This window comes from Hemitrygon akajei, chromosome 30, assembly GCF_048418815.1.
Source record: "Hemitrygon akajei chromosome 30, sHemAka1.3, whole genome shotgun sequence".
Lineage (NCBI taxonomy): Eukaryota > Metazoa > Chordata > Chondrichthyes > Myliobatiformes > Dasyatidae > Hemitrygon > Hemitrygon akajei.
In genome coordinates, this window is record NC_133153.1 from 42,737,052 (window position 1) to 42,759,325 (window position 22,274).

At 42.8% G+C, this 22,274-nt stretch overlaps 1 protein-coding gene across 2 annotated transcripts in view; it reads left to right on the forward strand.

The window, feature by feature from the left end:
- The window catches only part of megf11 (multiple EGF-like-domains 11), a 411,744-nt gene that overhangs the window by 381,459 nt on the left and 8,011 nt on the right, over positions 1-22,274 (forward strand). Inside the window, exons 16-23 of one of the 2 annotated variants that reach the window (XM_073032726.1) lie at positions 1,322-1,450; positions 5,665-5,793; positions 8,398-8,526; positions 12,029-12,157; positions 13,504-13,737; positions 16,043-16,161; positions 18,496-18,610; positions 22,011-22,211. In XM_073032726.1, the coding sequence (XP_072888827.1) occupies positions 1,322-1,450; positions 5,665-5,793; positions 8,398-8,526; positions 12,029-12,157; positions 13,504-13,737; positions 16,043-16,161; positions 18,496-18,610; positions 22,011-22,211 (1,185 nt within the window). The remainder of the gene's footprint in view (positions 1-1,321; positions 1,451-5,664; positions 5,794-8,397; positions 8,527-12,028; positions 12,158-13,503; positions 13,738-16,042; positions 16,162-18,495; positions 18,611-22,010; positions 22,212-22,274) is intronic. The other variant, XM_073032727.1, reaches the window with a different exon arrangement.

The window sequence follows — 22,274 nt, forward strand, 5'->3', positions numbered from 1 at the left end:
CAAGAGTGAGAAATTTGAAGTTCCTGAAGTTCTTGAAGTTTTTGAGGAGATTTGTTATGTCACAAAAGACACTCACTAGTTTCTACAGATGTATCATGGAGACTCTTCTAACTGGCTGCATCGCTGTTTGATATGGGGGGGGGGGGGGGGAGTCTACTGCACAGGATCATGATAAGTTGCAGATAGTTGTAAACTTAGCCAGCTCCATCATAGGCACTAACATCTGTAGTATCCAGGACATCTTCAAGGGGTGATGCCTCAAAAAGATGGCATCCATCATTAAGGACCCCCATCACCCAGGCCATGCCCTCTTCTCATTGCTGCCATAAGGAAAGAAGTACAGAAGCTTGAAGGTACGCACTCAATGATACAGGAACACTTCTTCCGCTCTGCCATCCAACTTCTGAATGGACATTGAACCCATGAACACTACCTCACTACTTTTAAAATAATCAGTGCAAAAATAGAAATAAAATTTAACTATGTTATATATAAATATATGTATTCTGTAATTCATGTTTTTTCTATTAATATGTATCACATTGTACTGCTGCTGTAAAGACAACAAATTTCACGACATATGTCAGTGATATTAAATCTATATGTAAAGCCCTGGTTAAGATTTCTACTGCTGTGCTGTAAATATTTCATATTTAGCTGTTTTCAACAAAAGTAGTGTGTCCCGCTGGTAGAATATTTTGGTTTCAATTAAAGGTAAGAAGCCATGTGTTAAACTTAGGAACGTTGTTTCAGCCAGTCAGGATGGTGGGATCGGGAGAATGTACTGGAGGGAGATTTGTGACAGAGTAGTCTGGTTTGGGGTCTTTTGGCGGGAGCTGCAGAGTGCAGTACAAGGGAAGATGCTGCAGAATGCTGTTGGAATAGAGTCCCTGTTGCAAGAAGTGCATTGTGCAGATGAATGGCTCCAAGGAGGAAGGGCCAATACTCTTGACAGAGTATATGGCATACGATCTGTTATTTCTTGATGACCGACAATTGTGTATGGGCCGTATTTACATGGCATTAACTCAAATCAAGGTTCCTTTAATCCGAACATCACGACGTTCCTGTTTGGTTGAACGCCAAATCATGCCGACCCTAGACATATATTGTTTATGAAAGGTGGCCTCCTCACCGCTGAGTCACGAGGCTGTTAGTGGAGTCAGCTAACAAGTCAAGTTTGTATACGAGCCCCAGTGAGAGGGTTACATACATAGTAGCATCTCGAGGAGACTTTTAATGTATGACTTTACCAAACAAAAGGTCCTGTGTGTCTACACCTCATTAATGAATATGGTCTGCGTTGTGTTTCTTTCTGCAGTCTGTTCAAGTGGGACGTTTGGCAAGAGCTGCTCTGGCACTTGCTACTGCTCTAATAATGGCACTTGCAACCCTATCGATGGCTCCTGCCAGTGTTACCCAGGCTGGATTGGTCGAGATTGTTCACAGAGTAAGTGATGGGAAGACGCTCATTTATCTAGCACCTCACAAGCTGTCCACTGTCTTTCTGCAAACAGTCAATTACTGATGATTTGCCACCAAATGTCACAATTGGATGAAAAAAAAGTGTTAGATTCATAATTATACTTTATATAATATACATAATATATATTTTATATATTCCATTCCATTAACCTTGCTAGTTTTCTTGAACTCCTCTTCTGATTAAAGCACATCCTGGTTAAAGTGCAGCACCAAGATTAGAATTAGGGTTATTATCACTGACAGATGCTGTGATGTGAAATTTGTTGTTTTATGACAGTGGTATGGTGCAAGCCATAAAAATTGCTGAATTTTAAATAAAATAAATAACATAAAAGAGGAATAGTGAGGGAGTGTTCATGGCCCATTCAGAAATCTGATGGTGAAGGGGAAAAACCTGTTTATGAAACATTGAGTGTGTCTTCAGGCTCCTGTACCTCCTCCCTGATGGTGATAGTGGGAAGAGGGCCTGGCCCAGATGGTGAGGATATGTAATGATGGATGCCACTTTCTTGAAGCGCTGCCTTTTAAAGATGTCCTCGACAGTGATTGATGGAGGTACCCCAATGCTGGTGAACTGAGACTAATGAGACTAACGAGATAACATTTTCAAAATTCAGCACGGACTTTGCAAGTTCAATGGAACAGGAGGGAAACAGAGGCAAGTTCCTGTTAGAATGTGCACAAAATACTGGAGGAAATCAGCTCAGCCAACATCTATGAAGATCCTGATGAAGAGTCTCAGATCAAAACGTTGACTATTTATTTCCCTCCATAGATGCTACCTGACCTGTTGAATTCCTCCAGCATTTCGTGTGAGTTACAAAATCTCTTGAGTCTTGGATTTTCCTGGTGTGTTTGAAAATGCTAACTCATCTGTCTTGTTACTCGCAGTCCCCAGAACCTGTAAGTTTATCTTTTTCACCTTTAAAAGTTGTTGTTGGATCTGCATCCACCTCCCATCACACCTGTACTTCAGGACGAGGAACCCTTGTATTAAACTCAACTCATCTCCCATCTGGAATTTTTCCCAATTATCCTGATCTTCCCTAAGGGTGAGGAAAAGAGTGAAATGAATGAAAACAATTTGAAGGTGAAATTCTCTGCTTTCTGAATTTCATAACTCTGTGGTGAATGTGAAGTATCGTCAGATCACGTTTTTTACTGAACCCACAAAGAATCGTTCAAGAATCCCTTGGCCAAGAGTTGCAGGGCATCACTGCATAACAATGTTAGGTATTCTGAGCTGGAACTGTCTTGGAAGAAGGCGTTAATGAGAGGTAGATCCCATATTTTGCCAAGTCAACTCTCAGAGATATTGGGGAATTTGCATGAAGGCATGTCTGGCACCAGCAATTTGTTTGTTGCTTGTGAGGATATATTTCATGTGAAGGGGCGCCATGGTAGCATAGCGATTAGTGTGACGCTATCACAGCTCAGTGTGTCAGAGTTCGGAGTTCAATTTTGATGCCATTTGTACCTCCTCTCTGTGAATGTGTTTGGTTTCCTCCCACAGTCCTAAGACTTACTAGTTAGTAGATTGATTGGTCATTGTAAATTGTCCTGTGATTAGACTAGTGATAAATCAGTGTTTCTGGGCTACGTGTCTTGTTGGCCTGAAAGAGCCTGTTCCGCACTGTGTCTCTAAATAACTACCGGTAAATAAACAAGTTAGGTGGGTGAACTTGTGCTAACTCTGGGTTACCTTGTAGAGTGAGATAGCTCTTTCAGAACACCCCTGTGGTCCAAATAAATGATAAACACACATGAAATTTGAGACTATGGAAGGAATTTTTAAAATTCTCTATTGATGCCTTATTGGATTATTTTGTGTTTTAAGTGCTGATATTTGAAGTTGTTACTTCTGTTTTTAATTAATGTCTATTTGAGATTTTCTTAAGGGACAACTCCTCTCTTTGTTAAAGCTGTCTTTTTTCTGCCATTCTTTTTAAGCTATTCATTAGGATATGCAGGGAACTGATTTATAGTTTGCCACAGCCACGCGAGGTTGATGCCTCCCTCCTGGCCATGTGCCTGATCAAAGAGTGCTGTTTTGACACGAGCGACCATGCGCACAGTCCCTTCCCCATACTGTGGCGGCTCGCAGACGCACATACTCATTATGCCATCCTTGTTTTGGTAACGGGCTTGGGAATGTCATATACAAATCATCGCATGGCAAGACATAACCTGGAGGAAATGCTTCACTTGGTGAAACTGAGAATTAAAATGTTCCACTTATCTTCCAGACATAGTTTTTATGCGTTTACCGCCACTGGGTCATGCTGGCTGGCTTCTGGACGCAATCTGTTATGTGATAGCAGTAAGACAAAGGGTTGGAATGATTGACAGAGAGTGATAGATGTCATCTGCTGAAAACATTGAGCCAACAGATAACTCCATGTTGGGATGATTAGCATTTACTGCACACATGGGGAAAAACGTGGGTGAAATTGGTCACCTTCATTCACTGCAGCTCCAGCATATCCCTGTGACCCAGCATTTCTTCTGCCAAAATTGAGCAATTCTGAACTTTTCTTTTATGGTGCATTGAGATTTTTCCCATAGAAGAGCTCAAAGCCACCCTTTCCCACTCAGGACGCCAGCTCCGGGAACCAGCAAGGATGATAGTAAGCCCAAGAATACCACAGTGTTAACCAAAATACTTCACACCACATGTTAGATTTGCACTATCACTCTTTCCTTTTTAAGTACATATTTGGGAGCCATCACTGAATTATGATATCCAAACCATTGTATTTTCCTTCAGTTTTCACTGCTGTATTTCACAACTTTGATTTGATTGTATTTTTTAGGAGATAATGAAGATGGTTGGTGAGGTTGAGGCAGTTGATGGTGTCAACATGGACTTTATTAAAGTATTTGACAGAGACCTTCGTGATCAGTTAGTCCAGGAGATTAGGTCACTTGGATGTACGTTGTAGAGTCTACAAACATTGGATTGACTTGGTCATAGATGACAGAGGGTAGTGGTGCAGTGGTGTTATTCTCACTGTAAGTCTGTGACCCCTGCTGTTTTACAAGGATCAGCACTGGTAATGCTTTGGATGAAAGTGTAGGTGGTCTAGTTAGTAGGTTTGTAAACAACATGAAAATCAGTATGATAATAGAGGGTAGGAATCTTGTTAGTTATAGATCAGTTGAAAATTTGGGTGAAGAAAAGGCAGATTAAACTAGACAAGTGGAAGGTAATGCATGTTGGTGCATCAAATGCAAGCAGGAAGTATGAAGTGGGTACAAGTCTGTAACTCCCTGACAGTGGTAAACAGGTGAAATGGGTAGTAGGGAAGGTATTCTGAAGGCTTGCCTCCATAGCTGAGACATTGAGTATAAACATTGCCGATTCATTATGTAGCTGTTTAAAACCTTGTTAGGCCACACTTCTCTGCAGCCCTAGTCACCATAATCAAGGTCAGGAGTTTCCAACCCGATATCCATGGACCCCTTGGTTAATGGTAGGGGTCCATGGCATAAAAAAAGGTTGCTCTACCAAGATGTGGAAGCTTTGAAGAAGGTGCAGATGAGATTCCCTGAGACGTTGCCTGGATTGGAGAGCATTTACTATAAGGAAATGTTGAGCAAACTTATATTGTTTTCCCTGAAGTGTCAGAGGCAGTGGAGATATGATAGAATTAAGTAAAATGATCAGAGGCTTAGTTAAGTTAGAGTGAGAGTCTTTCTCCCAGGGTAGAGATGTCAAATACTAGAGGGTAGAGGTTTAAGGAAGGGGAAAGTGATGTATGAAGAAGGAGATGAACAAGGTTTCTTCTACAGACAGTGTCTGGGATGCGCTGCTAGGGGAGGTGGTAGAAATAGATATGATAGCATTTGTAAGAGGCATTTAAACAGACTTGAAAAGGCAAGAGTGAGAGGGTTATGGACCATGTGCAGGTTGACGGAGATAGTTTAATCAGATCATGGTAAGCACACACAAATTCCTACACTGTAACATTCTGTGTTCTCACCAAAATATTTTCTAATCAAAATGATGATGAATTGAAATAAGAACTAATTCGAGATCAATCCGGTTCCATGTGTGCACTAAATGCTGAGGCCTAGGAAGACATAACTCATTTGCCAGTGTTTGCAATAACCATTCTGCTACTCTCATGCAAAGTTTTCTTTCTCTTCCTTTATCCATCGGTTTCTCATTCTATTCAGCTTGCCATTCAGGCTTCTGGGGTCCCAACTGCATCCACACATGTAACTGCCATAACGGAGCAGTGTGCAGTGTTTATGATGGAGAGTGTCGATGTGCACAGGGCTGGACTGGCATGTATTGCACGCAGAGTGAGTAACTGTTTCGGTTCCAACAATCTAGGGTGAGCCTGCCACCATGTGGGGGAACAGCACACTCTTCATTTACACAGTCATTAATCTTAATTCCTTTAGTTAAAAATAAATTGATCAGGTCATTGTTCTGTAATACACATTTTGCTGATGTTTTATTAACTTTTTAATGGCATTGAGACTTTGATCAATAAATCAAATTGTTACAACTAATTATGGGATCTCCAGATGCCAGGGGTCAATATTCTGAGAATGGGATTTAAAAAGAAATCAAAGCTTTCACAGACAGGGAAATCAGAAAAGTCTTCCCATGGGGTTCCTTCCTGCACTCTCTTACCTCCAGTGCTGTGCCTCATCTCCCCCCTCCTTCTCCAGTGTTCAGTTGGGTGCTTCTCGATGCTGCCTTTTTTCAGTCATCAGCTAGGTCATCCCCTTCCCATTTACCACCTTCCCATTTACCCCCTTCCTACACACCTCCCCACCTATTGGTTAATCTCAAGCCAGTGTGATGCAAACATAAAATGGAGACAATGTCAGATTTGATGAGGATGTTCCACCGATCTTCCCAGATGCTGAACTAAAGGCTTTAGAAAGGCTGGAAAAGAACCGGGTTGTGACTGCTGCTGTTGCTTGAACTCTTCTTGCAGTTGTCCCTGGGTAAAGATTGTACCTTTCGTCCTTGTACAGGGACAGAATCCACACTGTTATTCGTGCTGCTCTTCCATGATACAGTTGGTTCAAAGATCAAAGTAAATTTATTATCTAAGTACATACCTGTCACCATATACAACCCTGAGATTCATTTTCTTGTGGGCATACTCAATAAGTCCAATAACCGTAATAGAATCAGTGAAAGACCACACCGACAGGCTGGACAACCAGAATGCAAAAGACAACTAACTGTACAAATACAAAAAGAAACAAAAGAAATAATAATAATAAACAAGCAATAAATGTCGAGAACATGAGATGAAGAGTCTTCCTGATCCTGGTGGTGTGGGTCCTGAGGCCCCTGTACCTTCTTCCTGATGGCAGCAGCAGGAAGAGAGCGTGGCCTGGGTGGTGTGGGGTGGGATGGATGCTGCTTTCCTGCGACAATGCTTCATTGTTGCTTGAGTAGCAGCTGTTCAGGGGGCAGTTGTGAAGGGCTCTGGTAATGAGTTTCCATAAGGCAGGCTACAGTATTACCAGTCGGGTGTCTCTTTTCTTGAAGATGATCATGATTTCAGCATCTCTGAGGTGCCCCGATAAAATCTCCCTTCCCAAACATGGATGATAAAGTTGTGAATTTGTGACACCATGTTAACAGCACTTGTTGCTATCAATGTGGTTTTGTCAGCAGGGCAAAACCAGGGCAGTGGGTGAAACCTTCCAAATTCCTGCACCTGAGCCAGCAGTTAGCTGCAGCTTAATACTCCATCCCATTCCCACTCGAGACCTGTCCACTCCTCTTCCCAGTGGATACTTCACAGCCATTCACACACATCTACCACCCATTATAAAATTCTGCTATACCCATTTCTGACATATCCTGACCTGTCTTGTTTACAAGGAACAGTACATCAAAGATCAGGCCCTTCAGCCCACAGACCTCCTGTCAGAAAAAACATCCCTCTACTACCGCCCTCCATCATCAAAGTCCAACCCAGTCTTCATGGACCCCATGTGCCTACTACATTACGATGTATCTAACCTGCGTCCACCCCCTGCACAGAAACGTGCTGACTCTCCTTAATAAGCCTGTGTATCTCCAGAAGTGAGTAGATCCAGTCACGAAGAATCTTCTCCAATCGATTCCCTACCACTGATGTAAGACTGGCTGGTTTAAAGTTTTCTGGTTTGTCTCGACTGTCTTCTATAAGTAAAGGAACAACAATGGCTATTCTCCAGCTCTCTGGAACCTCACCTGTCACTAAAGATCTTTGTCAAGGCCCAAACAATCTCCTTTCTTTCCTCTTTGAACAACCTGGGATAAATCTCATCAGACATTCAGGATTTAAACAGTGACACTGGTTCCAGATATCCCCACAAAAGAAAACATCCTCTCAACACCCACCTGTTCAGACCCATCAAGATCTTGTTTCAGTCAAATCTCCTCTCATTCTTCTAAACTCCAGTAGGTACAAGTTAGCCTGTTCAACCTTTCATAAGACAATCGAGGTACTGAACCAGCAAATCTTCCGACAACCGTCTCCAACACATTTCCACCTCCATTTCACTTTGTGCGATCAGCCCTTTAGTGGTTGCCTCTTGGCTGCCAGCTGTTCCCATTTAATCTTTTCTCATTTTCCTCTTTACCCTGGCCTTGCAACTACAGAAAACCTGTTTGACCGTTTCTTAAAGAAATGCTTGTTGGCTGATATGAAGGTTTCCAGTGTTTCTATTTCTCTGTCCAGGCTCCTCTTTCTCCCTTTTTTTCTCACCATCATTCTGCACAAATCCCTGTTTGTGATCCCTGTAAAGCTCTAGAGCTGCTGATAATCTGGGAGCTGGAGGTTGGTCCCCCTGGAACTAATTGTGGTCCTCAAACCTTCCTCTTCCATAATGGTTGGGAATGCAGTAATGGAAAACACGGTGCTCTTTCTAACAAAGAATGTCTTTCAGGGTGTCCAATGGGATTTTTTGGAAAAGATTGCATCCAACTCTGCAGGTGTCAGAATGGAGCAGACTGCGACCATGTGACAGGGGAATGCAAGTGTCGAACAGGATTCTTTGGGAAACATTGCGAGCAGAGTGAGTAAAACAGAGGCCGAGGGGAGTGTCCCACCAACGTGTGTGCGCGTACACACACACACACAAACTTCTTGCCACATTATACATGGGGGATTACAAGATTTACCACTCATATATTTATCTGTCTGCTGACTGCATTATCCAGTTTCCCTGTGTCACTGTTAATTAGTTATGCAACCCAGTTGGGAGTATGAAACACCTGATAGTAAAATTCCTGATCACTTGTTTCCTGTTACCTTCGGAAAGTAAGCCGGGACTTTCCTGTAATTAAAATTCCACTGTATTTACGGTACTTTTTTTTAGCCCTTGGGGTTCCTGGTTGGGAACAGATGATGTGAAATTTCCCTGCTTTGATTCCAAGGAGGGATCCGAAAGGGCTGGGTGTTTGATTCCTATATAACCATATAACAATTACAGCACGGAAACAGGGCATCTCGGCCCTTCTAGTCCGTGCCGAACGCTTACTCTCACCTAGTCCCACCGACCTGCACTCAGCCCATAACCCTCCATTCCTTTCCCGTCCTGTCCTCATGTATATATTAACAAGAGAACCTGTCACTAATGCAGGAAGCCTTGGACAGGTAGATGATTTCAGGCACGGGGTAGGCACTGGAACTTTCCAGTTGTGGGACCCTGTTGTGATGGAAAATAACTGGTTCTTTGAGTCTCAACAGTAGAGGCCTGGACACACACAGTTTTAATAATAAGGAATTTATTTACAAGGGGAAGTCGGGTCAACACAAGCAACTACAATACACAGAAAGCGGTGTGGGGACAGGGTACGGTTACACAAACAAAGAACAAGGGAAAAGCACTACAACAGCTATCCCCCTTGACCTTGGATAGCTGCGGCTCCCTTACCAGGACAAACGATAGACCTTCCCAAACATAAATCAATGCACTTACCTTCAATGAGGTGGTCTGTAAGAGAGAGCGAGCCAAGCCCAAGTCTCACCTTTTATAGCATGGGGCTGGGCAAGATAATCCAATTAAGGTGACCAATAATTTAGGTGTGCATTGATTAGTTGGGAGGGACCAAATGTTGATTGGCATGTGGTGTGACCTCCGACCAGCCAGGTGGCAGTGCATCTGTCACGTGGCCGGTATCTCTGGATACAGACCCTGTTGCCTCACCAGCACACAGACATGCCTCTCAGTGAGCTGACATGAGACTATGTTTAAAAATGTTTCTGTGGTGCAGCAGCCACATGTCACATATGCAGAGATTGTAACATGGGCACACAATAGGATAAACAGAATATAGTCATTGCATTTGTTGTCCCACACCCATTCCAATTAATGTACAGACAACTCATTGTAATTACATATCCACCTGTCTCCATGGAATGTGTTGCCCGGTTGTAGCTATGCAGTGAAGATTGGTTCTCCCTTCATAACAGAACACCACCAAATCCTGTCAGTTATTCATATCCCTTCATTGCAGAGCTTAGTCCTGTGATGCAGGTTGAGAACGGTCTTTCCCGTGGTGGAGAAATCTTTTTTTCTCTCACGCTTCTGTTAGGGACGCAAAGCAGTGTCACAGAGCAGGTCTGCTCAAGTTCTTAGGCACACAGTATCATCCATACTCTCACACATTAGCCTGGTTAGAAATGGAGTCATTAATGAACAAGTGATGTTAGAGGAATAAGATTCAACAGTGCGTGTATTGATTCACTTTATTCTTATAGCCTCAGGGCAACACATACAAATTTGCTGAAGTTTCCTGCCTTCCAGATGACAGCAGTTATGCACACAGATTAGTGTTTGATTAATTGTCAGTGCTGCATAGAGTCACAGAACACCACAGCACAGAAACAGGCTCTTTGGCCCGTCTGGTCCATGCCGAACCATTAATCTGCCTAGTCTCATCAACCTGCACTGCAACCATAGCCCTCAATACCCCTCCCATCCATGTACTTATCCAAACTTCTCTTAAATCAAACCCACATCCACCACTTTTGCTGACAGCTCATCCAACATTCTCACCACCTTCTGAGTGAAGACATTTCTCCTCGAGCTCCCCCTTAAATATTTCACCTTTCATCCCTAATCTGCAACCACTAGCTCCAGACTCACCCAGCCTCAGTGGAAAATGCCTGCTAGCTATCTATACCCCTCATAGTTTTAGATAACTCTATCGAATCTCCCCTCATTCTCCTCCACTCTAAAGAACACAGGAGCATTGATTTCCTGCTGATGCATTGCCAGATGGAACTGGAGCAGTTCTTTCTGAGCTAATCGACTCACTGCTCTTTATCTCCCACCACTTCTCCAATGATGCCAGCAGCACAAACTCCCTTGGTAGATGAGCCGGTACTGAAACTGTGACATGGGAAAGATTTTGTCCTTTCCACCCTAGCTACCCAGGCTGTTAGTTCTGTGACTATCTTCACCTTGACAGTGGATAGCGAGTGGTTCAAGCATAGTTAATAACATTTAAGAAGCCTCTGGATGTGTCCTTGGTCACATAGGTATAGAGAGGTTGGACCATGTGTTGAGAGGTAGGATGTGATCATCGAGGTGTTATACCTCTGTGACTCTGACTCTGTGAAGGGATTTTCCATGGATTCCAGCCTCAGTATGCAGTGCTGAATGGATTTAAATTGTGACCTTTCTTCTCAGGGCCTTTGGCTGGCTGCTAAGGTATGGATCACAGTACCTGCCAATAACGGGACATCGAACTCCAGGCCTCATCAATTTGCTTACCTAGGAGGTCACTGAGCATTGTGCTTCCTGACCACCTAGACCTGCCCAATTGTTGGGGGGGGGGGGGCAGGACTCGTTAACTGGGGTACCACCAGCTCCCATCCTCACTGGTCTTTGTCCACAGCACTTGCTGGCCCAGTATCCACCCATGGATGTCTTTCGTAACACATCCACGTTACTGGCCTTCGTTAAGGGAGCTAGACTCTGGCCTGACCTCTGACTCCCCCATATCCCCGACCCTAAACCCTAACCTGACCTCGAACTCCACTCTCTGCATCCAGAGCCAAGACGAACCACACTGCGCCTTTCACTACATCTGTCCAGCTTCAGCAGAGGCAAATCTCAGCCTGTATCCTCCAGCTGTGCAAGCTCACTTATCTAACAGGCAAAACATCCAACATCCAAAATATAACCTGAAGATGACAGTGGTCACCTGACTCTGCGTGACCAGCGATTGACTAGATTAGAATGACATACTTCAGTGGTAATAAGCAAGATATCTATATAGGCTGACTCTTTTATAAATGAGGACAGAGCATTTATAATGGAGAGGATTGATGGAACATGGGGTAAGAATTTAATAGGTTTTGGACTCCAGAAAACTTAATAGTGAATCCACCTGTTCACTGTAATAATCTCCTTATACAGGAAAAACAAATGGAACATTACTTATAGAACAATTCCAAAAGGAACAGTAAATTCAGATGCTCACTGTTTCATATAGCTGTAATGCTTAATGTTACTGATTGATTGACCGCAGGAGCTCCCTAACTGCATTGTTCCCACTGTATTCCAGAGTGTCCTCCTGGTACATTTGGCTACAGCTGTCAGCAGCTGTGTGAGTGTTTGAATAATGCCACTTGTGACCATGTGACTGGGACTTGCTACTGTTCACCTGGTTTCAAAGGCATTCGGTGTGACCAAGGTAGGTGGAAAGCACTTGTCGGGCAGAATCTGACTCATTGCGATGCCTTGATCCTGTTCACTGAGGATTTGCATGTCCCATTTAAACACACCTTGGTCAGTAAAGTGAGGAGAAACTCAGCAAGTAAAATTCAAAGTAAATTTATTTTCAAAGTACATCTATGTCACCATATACAAGCCTGAGATTCATTTTCTTGCAGGCATTTACAGGAAAATTTATGAAGAACTATACATAAATACACTGATAAACAACTAATGTGCCAAAGAAGATAAATTGTGCAAATAAATAAGTAAATAAATAATACAGAGAACTCAAGTTGTAGAGTTTTTGAAAGTAAGTCTATAGGTTGTGGAATTGTTTCAGCATTGAGGTGAGTGAGGTATCCATGCTGGGCAGGCAGGCAGGCAGCATCAGTGGAGGGGAATAAACATTCAGTGTGTAGAGGGAACAAGTCTTGTGTCCGTGCAACTTGAACTTCTTTTCTGCCGGAATTGGGGAGAATTTTAATGAACACTGCAAAAGCTTCTGGGTCAGTGAACAAAAATCACAGAATAACTTATTGTACTTTTGTTTTCACACCTTTTCCTCTTCTGAAAGTAAAATTCACCACATACCAGGTGGTTCTAAGTTTTCTTCATGTTGAAGGACCATCAGCAGTCACTAGTAAGACCATGTCTGGAACGTTGTGTGCAGGTCTGGTTTCCCTACCCTAGAAAGTTGTGCTCAGGGGAATTTGGCAAAGGATATCAGATTGATTCCTGAAATGCATTTTTATCACATGAGAGAGATTACACCAGCTGGGCCTGTACCGTCTAGAGTTTAGAGGAATGAGAAGTGACCTCATCAAAATGTATAACATTCTTTCAGAGAAGTCTGTCCCCTGACCGGGCTGTCTAGAAGCGGGGATCTTCAATTCAAAAGAAGGAATAGCCACTTTGGACTGAGGGGAGAAGAAATCTTTTCACCAGAAGATGTTATCGCTTTGCAATACTCTACGCGATAGGCTCTGGCAGTTCAGGCACTGAGTATGGTGATAGATCTTTAGGGATGAAGATTATAGAGGGATATGGGGTTAGGGGCAGGAAAGTGGTCTGTGGTGAATGATCAGTGATATTCTTACTGAATGGCTAATCAGTCATGATGTGTCCATGACCACCTCCAGCCTCTGGCTCTGATGTCCAGGGTGCACAGGAGCAGTACGTGAGGGATATGTGATGAGACTCGTGGTGGTGTAAACATTGACATTGATACGAAGACCTGAAAGGTCAGCTTTTGTGCTGGAAATTCTCTGTAATTCCATATCATCTAGTATAATTCTGATCTAATGATTGTGTTCCCTCACACAGCTGCCCTGGTAATGGATGAACTGAACCCCTATACAAGGATTAGCCCGGCTCTAGCATCGGACAGGCACTCTGTTGGAGCTGTCACTGGGATCATCATTCTTCTCCTGATTATAGTGATGATGCTGACTCTCTTCCTCTGGTACAAATGGAAGCAGAAAGGGAAAGGGCACAACATGCCCAGTGTCTCCTACACCCCTGCCATGCGGATTACCAATACAGACTATTCCCTCTCAGGTAAGAACGACAGCAGAGCATCATGTTGCTGCGGCAAAGTAAACTGCTCAAAGGTTCATTTTATTGTCAAACTATGATATTCATCTTCTTCACAAAGCCATGAAGTACAAAATAAACCATGGGAGCTGATGAAGGGAAAGGTATCAACTCCCCCTGGTGGCATGAAAATAAAAGAAACAAAACTCACAGACCCCAAACTTGCCCTCCCTGCAGCAAAAAACAGCCACAATAACAATCACCGACCCCCTCACTTGTGGAAAACAACAGCAACAATAACAGTCCCTGCCCACCCGCAGAAAGGAACAAACCTCCAACACCCCCTTTTACACACAAAAGTTAACAGATTAACAGATCATCCACTCACCAACTGTCCACAAGAAAGAAAACATGGAAAATCTGAAGGAAACCAATATAAAATCCAGTCCAATAATCATAAAAATCTCAGAATATAGAAAACGTCTTTTTGTTTGCATTCAATGACAGCAGCTGCACGAATTCAGTCCTTTTGTAAAGAGTGACTGTCATCCCGGGTCTGAATGGTCAACTGGTCTTTAGGGCAGAGCCGTTAAGTGGAATATGCACTCTTTCATTTCTTTAAACTGAACGCACATCGACAGGTGGAATGTGAGTAGGGATGCAGGGGTATGAGTTGAAGTTGGGAGACTGAACATGAAAATCAAAAATCTCTGCAGATGTTTTAATATCTAATGTAGAAAATCAAAGTACTGGAAACATTCAGCCAGTCAGGCAGCATCTGTGGAGAGAGATACAGCTAATGATTCAGATCAAAGACCTGACTGAGGTTCTGCTGAAAGCTCAAAATGTGTTTCTATTTCACACCATCGCTTTGTGTCCATAGTGATGTACTCCTTGCTTTCTTAAAAAACCTATTCTGACCTGGTGTGATTTTTGCAGTGACTTCTGTAAGTCACTGATGTTCCTTCAAATCCTAGGTGTTCTTCCTAAAGACTTGCTGTGTCCTGGTGCATGTCGGTCTCTGCAACATACTTCTATATCTGCTCATGGTTCAGATATAATGTGGTGAGGTGCACTCAATGTACTTTTCATTTGTCTTATTTGAAAATCTTAAGAGCAGAACTGTGTCCACGGGCACTTTATAGCAGAGGATACAGGGATTATAATGGTACTGGGAGTGATTAATCTCTCATTGATTTCCTGTCTCAAACTGTTTCCCTTTTTATTCTCCTTTCTTTTTTGCAGACTTATCGTTTGGAATTTCTGCATTTCCTACTCTGCCTCAGTTTCTGCCTCTCCCTCTGTTTTAGGTACACAGAGGACTCCAGTTAATTGGGACACATCAGGACCAGTGCATTTTGACCCAATTAAGCATCTGCCCCAGTTTCATGGAAATGGTTAAAAAGTCAAACTGAGTAACAAATTATGCATTTAAATGAAATAAAGAACAAATTAGAACACTCCCTACAATACTACAGTACTATATAACTGTGCATTAGTTCCTAATACTTATCAATGGAGGAATTTGTCTGCATCACTTTCTTTTGATTGTAAATGAACAAAATCAGCACAGACCCCTAGTGTGGATAATGGACTGGCTTCAAACAATGCTGTCAAAGATTGTATCTCCAAATCTTAATTTTAGAAACATAGAAAACCTACAGCACAATACAGGCCCTTCGGCCCACAATGCTGTGCCGAACATATCCTTACCATAGAAATTACCTAGGGTTACCCATAGCCCTCTATTTTTCTAAGCTCCATGTACCTATCCAGGAGTCTCTTAAAAGACCCCATCATTTTCACTGTAACATTCAACTATTCAAGGTGATAGCTGATACTTTCAGATTCTTTGTCTTGTGGAAGTAGTGAGATGGTTCAGTTTTCACTCCTAGCTCTTTGTGGCATCTCCAAGGCTGAAAGCTTGAAACCACAGTAAGCAAAAAGATTCTGAGCTGTCGTAGTACTTATTCCTCACCAACTACCAGTGACAAAGTTCACTGCTTTGAATGCAAACACACACAACTGATGCTACAGTATTTAAAAACTGTTAATTCTAAGTACGGTGTTGTATCTAACAACCACGCTTGTGCATGTGACTGACGCTGGTTAGAAATGGTTCGGCAATAGTCTTCTGCCTCAATTAAGTGGTATAGTGTCCCAAATAAGCAAAGGGAATCCTGTTATTTTCTCTATTAATTTTTGTTCTTTACAATTTGCCCCAAGTAGGTAGCTGTCCTGAATTAACCAATGGCCCAATTAACTGGAATCCACTGTATTTATATTTGCTCAATGTGCATACATTTTGTGCTAACTTATCTTTCCTTAGATACATCTCAGAGTTCCAGCACCCTTCACTGTTTCACCAACCCTAGTTACCACACTCTGTCCCAGTGTGGCCGACTCACCCGTTTTATCAGAAATGCAGATGAAGACTGTCACATCAAGGTATGTATCTGTACAATATTCCACTAAACTGCAGCGGCTCTTCCAGCACTCGCAGTCTTATTGTGACCTAAAGCCACAAACACTGCAAACCTAGCGATAAAAACACTTCAGTAAAATTGCACAAGCACTGAAACCAGTCTCAATTGTTAAAAACTCTGCACCAAGCTTTCATTTGCAACTGACAGTTTAAATGATGTTTCTCCCAAGGCTGACATTGAAGTGTGCACTTTGCATAAAACACAACCACAGGCCCTGTAGGACCAGCTTATGAAAGCAGCTACGCTGCAGATCACCATGGAGCTGTGCTGTAGCCTGGCTTCCCTACACACAGAAAACCACAGAGGAAGCCCACACAAATGCTGGAGGAACTCAGCAGATCAGGCAGCGTCGATGGGAATGAATAAATAGTTGTTTCAAACAGAAACCCTTCATCGGTGTTGTCTCAATCTGAAGCATTGATTGTTTATTTTCTCCATAGATGCTGCCTGACCTGCTTTTCCTCCAGCATCTTGTGTGCGCTGCTCAGCATTTCTAGCATCTGCAGAATCTCTGGTGTTTCTGGGAATTCAGCCACTGAGCTGCTTTCTCACATGTTCTGACATCGTGCTCAGAGAGATGGAGACAAGTGCACACTGTCCAATCTCAAAGCTACATCTAATGCTGAGAGACCGGAGGAATGGGTAGTCAAAGAGCAAGAGTGGATGGTGGCTCCATCCAAGACGAGATGTTTACTTATCCCAGCACTAATAATCACACTTGAGGCACAGATTAGGATTTGCTCACAGTGATCTAAGCAGTTACGAATCTTAAGTTACTTATCCAAGCTACTGGCCCAACAAGTTACAGAGAACAGAGAAATTTACAGCTCAGTACAGCCCCTTTGTCCCACAATGTTGTGCCGACCTTTTAACCTGCTCTAAGATCACAGAGCCCACCATTTTTCTAGCAGCCATGTGCCTAACTAAGAGTCTTTTAAATGGCAATAATGTCCCTGCCTCTTCCACCAGCCCTGGCAAGGCGCTCCACACACCCACCACAGTCTGTGTGGAGTACTTAGCCTCTAACTGCCCCCTATACTTTCCTCCAATTTCCTTAAAATTATGCCCTCTTGTATCAACCATTTCCACCCTGGGAAGAATGAAGCTGTTAGTGTTATGAGGTGCCGGGATCTCAGTTTTTAATGTGCATTGTATTTTTGTGACTGGGTGGGATTTTCATTGGCTCCATTGTTTGAGTTCAGTACAGAAGAAAAGGCATTTTCTTCAAAGTTAGATATTTTCAGGTAAATAATATATTTGGCAGTAACGGTGTTACTGTTATTATGTCAGGAAGCTCTGCTACACAATGACAGAGTTTCGTAAACAACTAAACATACCGAATGTGTTGTTTCATCAACGACCAACACAGTCCAAGGATTGTGCTGGGCAGCCCGCAAGTATTGCCATGTTTCTGTTGCCAACATAGTATGCCCACAACTTACTAACCCTAATGGGTATGTCTTTAGAATGTGGGAGGGAACCGTAGCACCAGGAAGAAACCAACATGGTCTCAGGGAGAACGTATAAACTCCTTACAGACAGTGGCAGGAATTGAACTTTGATCATTAACACCGTAGTGTGTTACACTACCATCCACCCTGTAGTTAAGGCCTGCACTGCCACAATGGAGATATTGTCTTGAGGAAACAGAATACTAGTTGTAAACTGGCAGCTGGCAGAAGGGGAAAGATCCCTAACATAAGGTGATGCTGATTGGACCTGAATTATAGAACATAGAACAGGACAGCACAGTACAGGGCCTTCAGCCCACAATGTTGGGCCGACCCTTAAACCCTGTCTCCCATATAACCCCCCACCTTAATTTCCTCCATATACCTGTCTAGTAGTCTCTTAAATTTGACTAGTGTATCTGCCTCCACCACTGACTCAGGCAATGCATTCCACGCACCAACCACTCTCTGAGTAAAAAACTTCCCTCTAATATCCCCCTTGAACTTCCCTCCCCTTACCTTAAAGCCATGTCCTCTTGTATTGAGCAGTGGTGCCCTGGGGAAGAGGCGCTGGCTGTCCACTCTGTCTATTCCTCTTAATTGGCCATGAGCTTGGCACCTGTCACACTGAAGCACCCAATGACATACAGCAGTAGTTAAAAAAACACATTCTGAATGTTATACGATCTGTTCCATGGTCTGAATCAGATATTTGTAATCATTTACCTGAGCCTGGTCACACTGAACCATTACATTGTGTAAAATGGGCTTTAATATTGAAGTGTCATCTTGCATGTGTTAAAAGTTGGCCCTTTTAACTAAACTTTAATCTTTTATCAATTTAGAAACAGACCAAAAAACAGCTTTTGTCAAGTCTCCAGAGTATAGAGCTTTCTGGGCAAGATATCAACAACTCATTGTGTCCTGAATGGCGATACCACAATAACTTGAATGGCTTAGGTCAGTAAACCCTCAACATGGTTTTACTTTGAAATGTTTCAGGCTAAAATATCATCCATGAGCCTGCCCTCCCTTGTAGCAAAGTGAATGCTCACTGTTACTGTCCTACCCTCTCCCCTTGGTGACTCCCACAGAATCACAGTGCTGGCAAAGAACTGCACAACCTCTACTTCGGTTAATTGTGCCCTTATTGGGAATCTGTGGGCCAACACCCTGATGAAGATCTCATACAAAATTGTTTAATTTCATTTCTAGTACACAACAAAACAGTTGTTATTTTGGATCAATGCAGTGCAGAAAAATGCACAAGATAAAGAATACATAATAATAATAATAAATACAATAAATGTAAATACATAAGAGTTTATATACATAGATTGGTTAATGTCCATAAAGTGATGCTAGGCACAGGAGAGTCTGTACATAAAATGATTCTGATGGTAAATGAGGAAGTAGTGGTGGTTGGGGGTGTGGAGGGGTGGTTTAGTGGGTGGAGGTGTGGATCAGCCCCACTGCTTGGTAAACGTAACTGGTTTTGAACTGGTGGTCCTGGTGTGGATGCTACACAGCCTCCTGATGGGAGTGGGACAAGCAGTCCTTGTGCAGGGTGGGTGGGATCTTTTATGATGTTACTGGCCCTTTTCTGACACTAGCTTGGACAGAAGCTCCATGTGATTCTTTAGCTTGATGTGTGATTATCAGTGTATGAGAGCTATGGTATGAGGACTCCCTCTTACTGTATTGCAATGCAGCTATAGGCAGCCGTGCAGTCGTACAATTGCATCTGTAATTCAAGAAACCTGGGCATACAGACTGCTGTCCACATTTTCCTGATGTAAGCCAACTCCAGACCTCTGGGAATTGGCTGTGCCAATCCAAGCTCACTCAACATAGGAGTTTGGCAAAGAGTTCAGCTCCCTAAAGAAAGTATTTACTCCTTCCATTCCCAAGTGTGGAGGGAAAAGGCCCATGCTGCAGCACAGGTTCCAGCTGATGACTCTGTCCAGAGGATGTACCTGGGAGACTGTATGGTGTCACTGGGTCAATAAGCTCATTCATATTCCTGGACACCTGTGGTTCGCTGAGTGAGAGGAACATAGTGGAACTGAAAGCCAGAGGCACAAAGTGTCAGTGTAAAACTTTCTAAACTGTCCATTACACTCATTGATAGATGAAAGTTACTCCAGAAGACTGGTCTCATCAAATCTACAACCTACAGACTCACTTTCAACCACTCTTTACAACTCATGTTCTCAGTATTAATTTTTATTTGCAGTTTGTCATCTTATGTACATTGTGTATAGGTTTTCATAAATTCTGTTGTATTTATTTACTTGTAAATGTCTGCAAGAAAAAGAATCTAAAGGTAATATCTGGTAACATATGTGAACTCTGATAATTTTTATTTTAACTTTAAATTCACCAAAGTAACTTCTTTCTGTGAATTGATGCTTTGGTAAACCTTTCCATTTACAACAACACAACTCCAAATGATTGTGACTATTTGCCCCCTAATTACCATCAAATTTATGTGCTTTGTAAATGTTAAATTTATTCCAAGTTTTCTCTCTGTCAGTTCAAACATAAAATATTCACCTCAGCAATAATACTTTTCATAATTCTGGGATCTTAGAAGTGCGACATAGAAAAACATGATGACAATGTTACACACCGCAAAACCAATAATCCAGCAGCAAGAGAGGGAATTGGTTAGTTACTCTTTGGAAAGAAAGAGCTGTGAAATGGGAGCAGGAGTTGTCATGCTCTGATTCCTCCACTGTCCTTGTGGGAAGGGATTTCCAAAGACTCACACCCTTTGAGTGAAGGAGCCTCCTCTAATCTCTGTCCCGTATGGGAGGCCCTGTGTTTGGAGATGGTGAGCCTGCCTGCCCTGTCAAATGCATAAGAAAGGGAACCTCTACTTGTAGGAGTTTGGGACCTGCTTGTCTTTGAAATAATGCAGTGGGATACATTGTAATCAGCCCGTGGTGTAGAAAAGATCTGCAAGGCAGCCTTCCTCTATAAATACACAAGATCAGATTGGTAGGCAGAGGGAAAAAGGACAGTCCTGTTGCCTAGGGTCTCTGTTCACCATGTCTTCACATCTCGCCGTCTCTTCACATCTCAGCTCATCTTCACATTTCGCCATGTCTTCACATCTCAGCTCATCTTCACAGTTCACCGTGTCTTCACATCTCACCATCTCTTCACTGTTCACCATCTTCACATCTCACCATCTCTTCACTGTTCACCATCTTCACATCTCACTGTGTCTTCACTGTTCACCATCTTCACATCTCACTGTGTCTTCACGCTTCTTTGCAACTGCAACACCATAACACATTATATCTCTGTACAGATGCCGCTTGCACTGTTGTGTTCATGGGACTACAGAACCTCACAGCACACAGAGGCAATGGACTGTTGTGTCTATGCCTGCTCTGTGAAAGAGCATCCACTACTCAACATTTTCCCCATTTCCCTCTAATTTTTTCAAAAACATTTGTCGGCCTTTCCAGCTTCTGCAGGTTTTAGTTCAGGGAATGTAACAGCCAGTCCTGGTATTTGACTGAGTTCCATGACTTTGCCACACTCCATCACTGTAAACTGGACCAGGCCTGCCTCAGTTATAAAGTACCGGAAGCCTTTGGCATTATACACAGTGAAGGAGGGCTACAGGAAGTGGAAGAGGTCACTGCAGTGTAAATCTCCAGGGCCGGTTTATCTTGGCCTGTGTGAATAAGCCCTTGGTCCCTGCATTGTGAAACTGGCCCTTCCCTTCAAGGAGCTGCTCTCTGGACCCACGGCCAAGTGAAAATAAGGGAGCCTGATGCTGGGAACAGCTACAGCTATGTCATGCGCCAAACAAAACAAGGCAAATCAAGGTTCAACTTTATTCTCCATATACATTTACTTGGATTAGGAATTTGCTGTCTTGTATTGGTCAGGGTGAGACATGCAACAAAAACAACATTCAACAAATAATTAAGTACAGTTATAAAAATAAAGTTTGAGATTAAGGATGGATATAGAATAAACCTGCTTAAATACATCAATACTGTCCTGTATTTGAAATTATACCTGACCAATGGTGGATGCAGTGAGATGTCTGTCATTCTTCTATTAACCAAGTTTTTCTTTTCTGTAGATTTGCAGTTTCTGGAGCTCGGAGGAACTTGCAGCCAGGTTACTGTCAGTGGTAGAGGCTGCTGGAGGGACGGGTTGGATCTCTAACCCTCTCTTATTCTCTACACGTTACTTGTTAAGGTCATTTTGTGTACACATGAATTATTACAGCTGTCACTCAGACGTTCCTGTACGCCAGCGGACTGTTTCATGGAGGATTTTGCTTACTCAAAGGAAAATGGAGTATGTAATTTACCTTTTGTTCTTTCTCCAGATTACATGAAGAGTTCAGTCTGCAGCTCCAGCACATGTTCCCTGAACAGCAGTGAGAATCCATACGCTACCATCAAAGACCCGCCGGCGCTGACCTGCAAGCATTCCGAAAGCAGCTACGTGGAGATGAAGTCCCCTGTCCGCAGGGACCCTCTCTACACAGAGAGTGAGACCACCAAAAACAGGAACATCTATGAAGTTGGCAAGTGCATATCAGGAACCTCACAATATTCTTAGAAAAATGCTTGAAATGTTGACTTTATAT